This window comes from Nerophis ophidion, linkage group LG11 (assembly GCF_033978795.1).
Source record: "Nerophis ophidion isolate RoL-2023_Sa linkage group LG11, RoL_Noph_v1.0, whole genome shotgun sequence".
In the NCBI taxonomy this organism is placed as follows: domain Eukaryota; kingdom Metazoa; phylum Chordata; class Actinopteri; order Syngnathiformes; family Syngnathidae; genus Nerophis; species Nerophis ophidion.
This window is the reverse complement of record NC_084621.1, coordinates 17,925,325-17,938,184: the sequence shown is the minus strand read 5'-3', so window position 1 is coordinate 17,938,184 and position 12,860 is coordinate 17,925,325. Positions and strand designations below refer to the sequence as shown.

General features: G+C 40.3%; 1 protein-coding gene across 1 annotated transcript in view; it reads right to left on the bottom strand.

Moving 5' to 3' along the window:
* LOC133562427 (IgGFc-binding protein-like) overlaps positions 1-12,860 on the bottom strand; it is a 77,586-nt gene that overhangs the window by 33,435 nt on the left and 31,291 nt on the right. The window contains exons 14-22 of the mRNA XM_061916614.1: positions 12,103-12,223; positions 11,712-12,041; positions 10,901-11,072; positions 8,241-8,338; positions 5,279-5,409; positions 3,456-3,625; positions 3,132-3,346; positions 2,879-3,073; positions 56-241 (exon numbers count right to left, since the gene is read on the bottom strand). Coding sequence (XP_061772598.1) covers positions 56-241; positions 2,879-3,073; positions 3,132-3,346; positions 3,456-3,625; positions 5,279-5,409; positions 8,241-8,338; positions 10,901-11,072; positions 11,712-12,041; positions 12,103-12,223 — 1,618 coding nt within the window. The remainder of the gene's footprint in view (positions 1-55; positions 242-2,878; positions 3,074-3,131; positions 3,347-3,455; positions 3,626-5,278; positions 5,410-8,240; positions 8,339-10,900; positions 11,073-11,711; positions 12,042-12,102; positions 12,224-12,860) is intronic.

The following is a 12,860-nucleotide window of genomic DNA, read 5'->3' as shown; positions in this document are numbered from 1 at the left end:
AAATTTTAGCTAGCGCCCACATGCTAACAGTTAGCATGGTAGCAAGAAGAAGTACCTTGATGGCCCAGACGACGCCTGCCTCCAAGGTGAGCTGCAGGTCGTAAACTTGCAGCTCCACAGTCCGAGAGACTCCGGCACCTTTGGTGGTGTGCTGCCGGAGCAGGATGGAATACGCCGGCACGCCTTGTCCCTGGTCCACCTGGGACATGGTCCACACGCAGTCTCCCCACACACCGGAAGTCTGCCACACACAGTGACTCTACCACATTAGTCGCGTACAACTGGGATGGCAATACATGCTACTAGTCATTAGCATTAGCATTAGCATTTTCTAACGTGGCGAGATATGCTATTAATTATTAGCATTAGCATTTTTTAACGTGGCGATACATGCTATTAATTTTTAGCATTAGCATTTTTTAACATGGCGATACATGCTATTAACTATTAGCATTAGCATTTTTTAACGTGGCGATACATGCTAATAGTTAGTAGCATTAACAATTTTTAATGTGGCGATACATGCTATTAATTATTAGCATTAGCATTTTTTTACGTGGCGAAACATGTTACTAGTTTTTAGCATTAGCACTTTTTAACATGGCAATACATGCTATTTATTATTAGCATTAGCATTTTGTAACGTGGCGATACAGTACATGCTATTAATTATTAGCATTAGCATTTTTTTACGTGGCGATACATGCTACTCGTTTTTAGCATTAGCACTTTTTAACATGGTAATACAGGCTATTGATTATTAGCATTAGCATTTTGTAATGTGGTGATACAGTACATGCTATCAATTATTAGCATTAGCATTTTTTAACGTGGCGAGACATGCTACTAGTTTTTAGTATTAGCACTTTTAACATGGTAATACATGCTATTAATTATTAGCATTAGCATTTTTTAACGTGGCGATACATGCTATTAATTATTAGCATTAGCATTTTTAACGTGGCGATACATGCTACTAGTTCTTAGCATTAGCACTTTTTAACATGGCAATACATGCTATTAATTATTAGCATTCGCATTTTTTAACGTGGCGATACATGCTACAAGTTATTAACATTAGCACTTTTTAACATGGTAATACATGCTATTAATTATTAGCATTAGCATTTTGTAACGTGGCGATACAGTACATGCTATTAATTATTAGCATCAGCATTTTTTAACGTGGCGAGACATGCTACTAGTTTTTAGCATTAGCACTTTTTAACGTGGCGAGACATGCTACTAGTTTTTAGCATTAGCACTTTTAACATTGTAATACATGCTATTAATTATTAGCATTAGCATTTTTTTACGTGGCGACACATGCGATTAATTATTAACATTAGCATTTTTAACGTGCCGATACATGCTACTAGTTGTTAGCATTAGCACTTTTTAACATGGCAATACATGCTATTAATTATTAGCATTAGCATTTTTTAACGTGGCGATACATGCTACTAGTTATTAGCATTAGCACTTTTTAACATGGCAATACATGCTATTAGTTACTAGCATTAACAATGTCTAATGTGGCGATACATGCTATTGATTATTAGCATTCGCATTTTTTAACGTGGCGATACATGCTACAAGTTATTAACATTAGCACTTTTTAACATGGTAATACATGCTATTAATTATTAGCATTAGCATTTTGTAACGTGGCGATACAGTACATGCTATTAATTATTAGCATCAGCATTTTTTAACGTGGCGAGACATGCTACTAGTTTTTAGCATTAGCACTTTTTAACGTGGCGAGACATGCTACTAGTTTTTAGCATTAGCACTTTTAACATGGTAATACATGCTATTAATTATTAGCATTAGCATTTTTTTACGTGGCGACACATGCGATTAATTATTAACATTAGCATTTTTAACGTGCCGATACATGCTACTAGTTGTTAGCATTAGCACTTTTTAACATGGCAATACATGCTATTAATTATTAGCATTAGCATTTTTTAACGTGGCGATACATGCTACTAGTTATTAGCATTAGCACTTTTTAACATGGCAATACATGCTATTAGTTACTAGCATTAACAATGTCTAATGTGGCGATACATGCTATTGATTATTAGCATTAGCATTTTTTAATTTGGCAATACATGGTACTAGTTATTAGCATTGACAATGTTTAATTTGGCGATACATGCTATTAATTATTAGCATTAGCATTTTTTAACGTGGCGATGCATGCTACTATTATTAGCATTAGCACTTTTTAACATGGCAATACATGCTATTAGTTACTAGCATTAACAATTTTTAATGTGGCGATACATGCTATTTATTATTAGTGTCAGCATTTTTTAACGTGGCGATACATGCTACTAGTTATTAGCATTAGCACTTTTTAACATGGCAATACATGCTATTAGTTACTAGCATTAACAATGTGTAATGTGGCGATACATGCTACTAGTTATTAGCATTAGCACTTTTTAACATGGCAATATATGCTATTAGTTACTAGCATTAACAATGTTTAATGCGGCGATACATGCTATTAATTATTAGCATTAGCATTTTTTAATGTGGCGATACATGCTGTTGATTATCAGCATTAGCATTTTTTAACGTTACGATACATGCTATTAATTACTAAAATTAGCATTTTTTAATGTGGCGATACATGCTACTAGTTATTAGCATTAGCACTTTTAACATAGTAAAACATGCTATTAGTTATTAGCATTAGCACTTTTTAACATGGCGATACATGCTACTAGTTACTAGCATTAACAATGTTTAATGTGACGATACATGCTAGTGATTATTAGCATTGATAACGTCATACTTTGTTCAGTTTTGTCACCTTAAGGCCAGGTTTATTAGTAAAAAGGTGACAGACCATGTACTCTACCTGTCCATCAAAGGATCGGACGGCCGCCAGCCCGTAGACAAAACAGGAAGCCACGCTGGTGGGCGCGCACGAGGCCTCGCCGTCCACCACCACACATTCCTCGCCACGCGAGCAGCGGAAGTCCGGGTCGCACATCACCTGCCCGCTGTCCCCGCACACGCAGCGGGTGTCACATGACGCGTCGGGGTGGAACACCTGAGGGGGAGGAGCGTGAGCGGCGGCGGTGAGGTGTGGCACAGGCGGTCGAGCGTACCTGTGCGCGTGCATAGTAGCGTCCCAGGTGTCGACAGCCGCACTCGGCCAGAGGAAGACAGCGGTCGTGACTCAGCACGAAGCCCGGGTCGCACACGCAGCCCTCCAGGCAGGGGGAGTTGTCGGCACAACCCTCGGGGGGCGCCGGCCCGCTGCAGGTGAGCTGGCAGGGCGGCGCGCACACCTCGTAGTGACTGTTGGCGCCACACGAGGGCGCTGCACACCACCAGAGTCAAACAGTATATACAATATAAATATTTGAACAGTATATACAGTATATGTTTATTTGATGCACAGGTGTTAAGAATTAAATATGTTTTCTCACGACAAAACTCTGGCGTCCTCCACGTCTCCAAGACGGCGCCGGCCTCCTGACACGTGGCGCTGAAAGCTGATAGGCTGTTGCACAGGGCAGAGGCGTGGCCTTTGACGGCGCACATATCGTAGATGCAGTCTGCCAGGAAGTGGGTGTGGTCCACTTTGTCGTGACATTGGCTGTGTGGACCAAACACTACACTTTATGAAGAATATTGCTAGGAGCTAGCATGCTAGTGATTATTAGCATCAGCAATTATTTGCATTAACAATTTTGTATTTGGCGATAAATGCTATCGATTTATTTGCATTAACAATTTTTAATGGGGCGGTACATGGTAGAGATTATTAGCATTAACAATGTTAATGTGGCGATACATGCTAGCGATTATTAGCATTAACAATGTTAATGTGGCGATACATGCTAGTAGTTATTAACATTAACAATTTTTAATGTGGCGATACATGCTAGCGATTTTTTGCATTAACAATTTTTAATGTGGCGATACATGCTAACGATTATTAGCATAACAATTTTTAATGTGGCGATACAATCTAGTGATTATTAGCATTAGCAAACTTTTAATGTGGCGATAAATGCTATCGATTATTTGCATTAACAATTTTTAATGTGGCGATACATACTAGCGATTATTTTCATTAACAATTTTTAATGTGGCGGTACATGGTAGAGATTATTAGCATTAACAATGTTAATGTGGCGATACATGCTAGCGATTATTAGCATTAACAATGTTAATGTGGCGATACATGCTAGTAGTTATTAGCATTAACAATTTTTAATGTGGCGATACATGCTAGCGATTTTTTGCATTAACAATTTTTAATGTGGCGATACATGCTAGCGATTATTAGCATAACAATTTTTAATGTGGCGATACATGCTAGTGATGATTTGCACTAACAATTTTTAACATGGCAATACATGCTAGTAGTTGTTAGCATTAAAAAAAAATATTTGCCGATACATGCTAGTGATTATTAGCATTAACAATTTTTAATGTGGCGATACATACTAGCGATTATTAGCATTAACAATTTTTAATGTGGCAATACTTGCTAACGATTATTAGCATTAACAATGTTAATGTGGCGATACATGCTAGTAGTTATTAGCATTGACAGTGTTTAATGTGGCGATACATGCTTGGAGTTATTAGCATTAACAATTTTTTATTTGGCGATATATGCTAGCGATTATTTGCATTAACAATTTTTAATGTGGCGATACATGCTAGTAGTTATTATTAGCATTAACAATTTTTAATGTGGCGATACATGCTAGCGATTATTTGCGTTAACAATTTTTAATGTGGCAATACATGCTAGCGATTATTTGCATTAACAATTATTAATGTGGCGATACACGCTAAAATGCGCTAGCTTCATGCAAATTTACACTGCATTTACCACTTACATGCTACTATAAGCGTAAGCGTTTTTACTTAGCAATTTCAACGTCTCCGAATGTGGTAGAGAAAATTCCACCTGTGTGTAGTAAGCACAACACTTATAGTACAAATACCTCGTGGGGCGCCACTTAACACATTCAACCTCTTGGTAATAGCCCAAACAGTGCCCCCACCTGCTGTGCCGAAAGTGCCACCGCAGAACACAATATACGACACGGTATCATAATCGGCTCATTTTGGACACGTATCGCCTATGAACACGTGTGTGGTTATCGGTAGTGTATCGGCCCAAATGTGAAAGGTCCTTCCTTGATTTAAAGTTGGATGATGGTTAGCAGTTAGGTAGTGCTGGAGTGAAGAGTGGTGGAGAAGAAGAAGGAGAGGGAGCGGGCCAAAGCACCTGAAGGGACCGGCGGTGTCGGCCATGATGCCACAGTAGCGCCCCTGCTGGTAATGCAGTAGCAGTGCAGGGTGGCAGCGGGGGCACGTGCCCGCAGGGCAGTCGCTGGTGCAGCCCGGGTCTCCTCCCGCCTGCACACAAGTCACGTGAAACAAGCACGCTTTAGTCGTCATGGCAACGCCTGTCTGTCATTTCTCTTTGGCGTCCTCTGGAAAGCTAAACAATTATTATTAGTAGGAATAGTAGTAGTAGCAGCATTATTATTATTATTCAATTATGAATAAACAAACACACTTTTATCATTGTTATTATCAATATTATTATTATGATCACAATTATTATTATTACCTTCATTATTGTCATTATTAGTATTTTCATTATTATTGCTATTGTATCATCATTATGATTAGTAGCAGCATTATTATTAATTTATGAATAAACAAACCACACATTTCATTATTATTATTATTGTAACTATCATTAATATTACCTTCCTTATTATCGTTATTATTATTTTCATTGGTATTTATATAAGTATTATTATTAGTAGTATTGTTTTATTATTATTATTTTACATAAATGCATTTACTTTACAACAGGGGTGTTCAAACTACTTTTGTATGTGTGCATATATACATACATATAAATGTGTGTGTATATGTATGTATGTATACACACATACATATGTGTATGTATAAACATACAGTATACTTACATATACATATACATACACACATACATACATATATATATATATATATACATTAATGTGTGTATGTTTGTATGTATGTATAAACATGCATACATATATACATACATATATAAACAGCATTTATTTGTATATATACATACATATATACACATATAAATGTGTGTATATGCGTGTGTATATATGTATATACATACATATATGTATATATAAACATACATACATACATACATACATACATACATACATAGATACATAGATACATACATACATACATACCTACATACACACACGTATGTCAGGCTTGTCCCTGACAGTTTGGTCTATGTCTTAGTTTTTCCTCTGCATTTGTCTTTGTTTTCTGTCTTTATATCCTGTCAGCACTCTTATTTTTATTCTGTTTCCTGTTTGTCTCCCTGAGTGCTGTGTCCCCATAGCTGTGGCTGATTGGCACCTGGCCACACCTGGTGTCAATCAGCCAGCCACTATTTAGACCTGTTTTCTCCTCCAGTCAGTGCTGGATTATTGTCGTGTCGATGTCACCTCTACCTGTCTTGTCGCTTGTAGCTTTGTAAGTGTTTTTGTTTTTAGCCAAGTTTGTTATCCGCCTTGTGCGCGATTTTGTTGGTACCCGTTTGGTTTGTTCTTGTTTTAGTGTTTAATTAAATCATGTTTTCTTATTCAATGCCTGCCATCATCTCTGCATCTTGGGGTTCGTCACCAACTAAATGTGACAACGTATATGTATATATATACATATATACTGTACATATATACATATACATATATATACATATTTAAATACATGTATACACATACAAATGTTTATATGCGTGTATGTATATACATACATAATTAAACATGTATACAAACATACATATTCATATATATATATATATATATATATATATATATATATATATATATATATATATATATATATATATACATTCATATACATACATACTTATAAATGTTTGTATGTATGTATGTGTGTCTGTATATATGTATATACATACATTTATGTATATATAAACATATATACATACATATATATACACATATATACATATATTTATATACACAGACACATATATATATATATATATATACATACATATGAGTGTTGATGTGTGTATGTCGGTATGTATATACATGCATACATATACACATATGTAAATACATATATACTGTACATACATACATATACATATATAAACATACATATACATACCTACTTATAAATGTGTGTATGTATGTATGTATTTGTGTCTGTATATATGTATATGTATATATATGTATATGTATATATATGTGTATATATATATATATATAAACATATCTACATACATACATACATATACACATATAAATGTGTGTATATGTATGTATGTGTCGATGTATATACATACATACATACTGTACATACATACATGTATATACTGTACATACATATATACATAAACACATAAATATATATATATATACACACACATACATTTACATATATATACACACATACATGTATGTATGTATGTATATACATATATATTTACATACATACATACATACATACATATACACACACATATACATACATACATACATATATATATATATACATATATATATATATATATACATACATACATACATATGCACACACATATACATACCTATATATATATATATATATATATATATGTACAGTATATATATATGTATATATATATATATATATATATATATATGTACAGTATATATATGTATATATATATATACATACACGCACGCACACACACACCATTTACACAGATAATCATCATGTGTATAAGAGGAATTATGACATCCCTGATGTTTGATGACAAAAAACGCTCCATGACCTGTACTGTGTACCATGTACCATGTACAATGTACGGTATACTGTGTAGCATGTCGTGTGTAGTGTGTACTACACACTGCTCCACGTGGTATAAATCTCAGCTACAATCGGGCGGAAGGCGTTGTACACCCTGGACAAGTCGCCACCCCGTAAGGAATAAGCGGTAGAAAATGGATGGATGGATGTTATAAACTTTCCCTCAGCTCTTTGTAAACAAACATAACCCCGAGTGTTAGTTTCAGAGGAAGACATCACATCATGAGGAAGACATCACATTATTGTGTGAATGTTTGGAGCGGTCACACAACACATCATGGCCACAGTTTGCAAAAAGAAAGAAAGTAAGTGTGAGTCGGAGTGAAAGGTGGCACCTTCCAGCTGTGGGCCATTGCGGCGGCGTGCTCCGCCTGACTGCCGTCGGCTTGCCGCATGTCGTCTGCTGGGTTGCCGTTGTAGTTCCCACACAGACCTGGGGGGGACGACATCACAGATCACCATCCTAGCCCCTTCCTGGTAAGTCACCGCCAACACTGCTTACAACTACAATACTCACATACTTGATGAAAGCACACTTCACACACATAAGACAAGTGACACACACATGAGACAAGTGACACACACATAAGACAAGTGACACACACATAAGACAAGTGACACAAATATAAGACAAGTGACATACACATAAGACAAGGGACACACACATAAGACAAGTGACACACACATAAGACCAGTGACACAAACAAACATAAGACACGTGACACAAACATAAGACAAGTGACACACACAAGACGAGTGACACAAACATAAGACAAGGGACACACACATAAGACAAGTGACGCACACATGAGACAAGTGACACACACATAAGACAAGTGACACACACATAAGACAAGTGACACACATATGACAAATGACACACACATAAGACAAGTGACACACACAAAAGACAAGTGACACACACATAATCCAAGTGACACACACATAAGACAAGTGACACACACAAGACAAGTGACACAAACAAAAGACAAGTGACACACACATAAGACAAGTGACACACACAAAAGGCAAGTGACACACACATAAGACAAGTGACACAAACATAAGACAAGTGACACACACATAACACAAGTGACACACACAAGACAAGTGACACAAACAAAAGACAAGTGACACAAACATAAGACAAGTGACACACACAAGACAAATGACACAAACAAAAGACAAGTGACATAAACATAAGACAAGTGACACACACAAGACAAATGACACAAACAAAAGACAAGTGACACGCATAAGACAAGTGACACATACATAAGACAAGCGACACACACATAGGACAAGTGACACACACATAAGACAAGTGACACACAAATAAGACAAGTGACACACATATAACACAAGTGACACACAAACACACATAAGACAAGTGACACACACATAAGACAAGTGACACACACATACGACAAGTGACACACACATAAGACAAGTGACACACACATAAGACAAGTGACACAAACTTAAGACAAGTGACACACACATAAGACAAGTGACACACACGTAAGACAAGTGACACACACATAAGACAAGTGACACAAACATACAACAAGTGACACACACATAAGACAAGTAACACACACAAAAGGCAAGTGACATACATAAGACAAGTGACACAAACATAAGACAAGTGACACACACATAAGACAAGTGACACAAACATAAGACAAGTGACACACACATAACACAAGTGACACACACATGACAAGTAACACACACATAAGACAAGTGACACACAAACACACATAAGACAAGGGACACACATAACACAAGTGACACAAACAAACATAAGACAAGTGACACACAAATAAGACAAGTGACACACACATAAGACAAGTGACACAAACATAAGACAAGTGACACACACATAAGACAAGTGACACACAAAAAGATCACCATTAGCCTTGCTGACATGCTACCACCCATACTGTTAGCATGACAGAGGTCAGTAAGACTATGTTGTACATGAGGGAACCACCACCTGTGCATGTACATGTACCTGCTGAGGGTGAGGGTGTGTTCCTGCGGAGGGTGAGGGTGAGGGTGTGTTCCTGCTGAGGGTGACGGTGAGGGTGAGGGAGTGTTCCTGCTGAGGGTGAGGGTGAGGCTGAGGGTGAGGGAGTGTTCCTGCTGAGGCTGAGGGTGAGGCTGAGGGTGAGGGTGTTGTGTTCCTGCTGAGGGTGAGGGTGAGGGTGAGGGAGTGTTCCTGCTGAGGGTAGGGGTGAGGGAGTGTTTCTGCTGAGGCTGAGGGTGAGGGAGTGTTCCTGCTGAGGCTGAGGGTGAGGCTGAGAGTGAGGGTGTTGTGTTCCTGCTGAGGGTGAGGGAGTGTTCCTGCTGAGGATGAGGGTGAGGCTGAGGGTGAGGGTGTTGTGTTCCTGCTGAGGGTGAGGGTGAGGGTGAGGGAGTGTTCCTGCTGAGGGTAAGGGCGAGGGAGTGTTTCTGCTGGGGCTGAGGGTGAGGGAGTGTTCCTGCTGAGGCTGAGGGTGAGGCTGAGAGTGAGGGTGTTGTGTTCCTGCTGAGGGTGAGGGAGTGTTCCTGCTGAGGATGAGGGTGAGGCTGAGGGTGAGGGTGTTGTGTTCCGGCTGAGGGTGAGGGTGAGGGTGAGGGAGTGTTCCTGCTGAGGCTGAGGGTGAGGCTGAGAGTGAGGGTGTTGTGTTCCTGTTGAGGGTGAGGGAGTGTTCCTGCTGAGGATTAGGGTGAGGCTGAGGGTGAGGGTGTTGTGTTCCTGCTGAGGGTGAGGGTGTTGTGTTCCTGCTGAGGGTGAGGGTGAGGGAGTGTTCCTGCTGAGGCTGAGGGTGAGGCTGAGGGTGGGGCTGAGGGTGAGGGTGAGGGAGTGTTCCTGCTGAGGGTGGGCGTGAGGGAGTGTTCCTGCTGAGGGTGGGCGTGAGGGAGTGTTCCTGCTGAGGGTGAGGGAGTGTTCTTGCTGAGGGTGAGGGTGAGGGTGAGGCTGAGGGTGAGGGTGAGAGAGTGTTCCTACCAGACGTGGCTGAGGCGTAGGAGCTGGGAAGGGTCAGCGCAACATGGCTGTTCCAGTTGAACTTGAGGGTCAACCCAAAAGACGTGGTCACCATGGCGAAGTAGCCTCTCCGGAACAAGGACAGCTCGCCCTGGTCCGTCATGTACGGCAAGTTGATGACTCGGCCGTTCAGCTGCAGCAAACAAACTCAGAGAATCAGGAACTCACACCCGACCCTCTTTCAATGGAACATGTCCAACATGCACACACCTTCACAACAACATCTACTATATGAACTTGACAGGCCTGCACAGAGTCCTGACATGAACCAGATAGAAGTTTACAAAACACAGGATAAGTTGTAAATTCCTTTGTGCTGGCACATACTCGAGAGTGTTGGTGATGACTGGATGGGTGCTTTACAATTTGGACGCATCGTCAATAGGGTGCCCCTGGGTCACTGGGCTACTTGGGCCCAGGGCTTGCATCAATCGCAATTAATCATGAGTTGCTTGGTGTTGAGAAGCAGAATTCTCATGGGACTATGCATGCCTTTTCCCTGAGTCAAGCCTAAGCTGACTTGACTGGCCTGCACAGAGTCCTGACCTGAACCTGATAGAACACCTTTGGGGACACTGAGAGCCAGGCAAAGAAGCGGAACAAGATGGATGGATGTGAATGTGCTGTATTGGGGTGGACGAGCAGAACTTGAGAAACTGGAATTTGGTGTCACCAGGTGGTCACAAAGCGGGTGAAGTTCATAAATAAGGTGGTGCCGTACAGACAGTAAGGCAACCGTACAACGTCTTTCTTCCTCAGTAGGACGACTTACCAGTACTTGACCCGGGCTGGCACGACTCATGCTGACCGTGTGGCCAAGGACGGTCAGGGACACGGACTTGGCGTAGGACACGCCCTTGTTGCCGCCTCTGTTCTCGTTCTGGACCAGCACCTGAAAGGGTACCAGGTCCTGGTGTGGACCTGCGGTGTGTTGGGACAGGATGTAGGTGCACGTGCCCTGGAAGTCAAAGCGCCGATTGTCAAAGGTGCGGTAGTGCGGGTCTCCCAGTGCCTGGCAGGTGGCGTAGGAGAGCGGGTAGCAGTCTCTCACGCCCGTCTTCAGGGCACAGTGCTCGCTCTTCTTGCAGCCCGCAGGTGTGCACTAGACGGGAAATGAGGTTGAAAATAGATGCAGGAAAGACTTTCAATGTCTCCTCTTCTACCTTCACGCCGCCTTGGAGGCAACGACACTTGCTGGAACAACTGCTGTCTGCCCAAAAACTGCTGCCTGGTGGGTGATATTGGTCCTGATACCGACATCCGCAGCTCGACGGAAGGACACACCTGCAACATTTCACTCCTTATTATCGCTCATACAGCACACCTATTTATATTCCTGACATATATTTACATATACACATACATACATACAGTACTGGTCAAATTGAATTTTTCACCACTCCTCTTGACTAAATTGCTGCAGTTCAGCTAAATGTTGGATATGGACTTGTTTCTTCAGCATTGTCCCCACCTTAAAGTCAGGACTTTGGAAAGGCCATTCTAAAACCTTCATTCTAGCCTGATTTAGCCATTCCTTTACCACTTTTGACATCATTGTCCTGTTGGAACACTCAACTGCACCCAAGACCCAACCTCCAGGCTGATGATTTAGGTAGGTTGTCCTGAAAAATCTGGAGCTAATCCTCCTTTTTCATCGTCCCATCTAAAGCAGCAGTTCCATTGGCAGCAAAACAGGCCCAGAGCATAATACTGCCACCACCATGTTTGACGGTAGGAATGGTGTTTCTGGGATTAAAGGCCTCACCTTTTCTCCTCCAAACATATTGCTGGGTACTGTGGCCAAACAGTCACATTTTTGTTTAATCTGGCAACAGAACTTTCCTCTAGAAGGTCTTATCTTTGTCCATGTGATGTCAGATGAAACAAAAAGGATCTAATTGGCCACAATACCCAGCAAAAC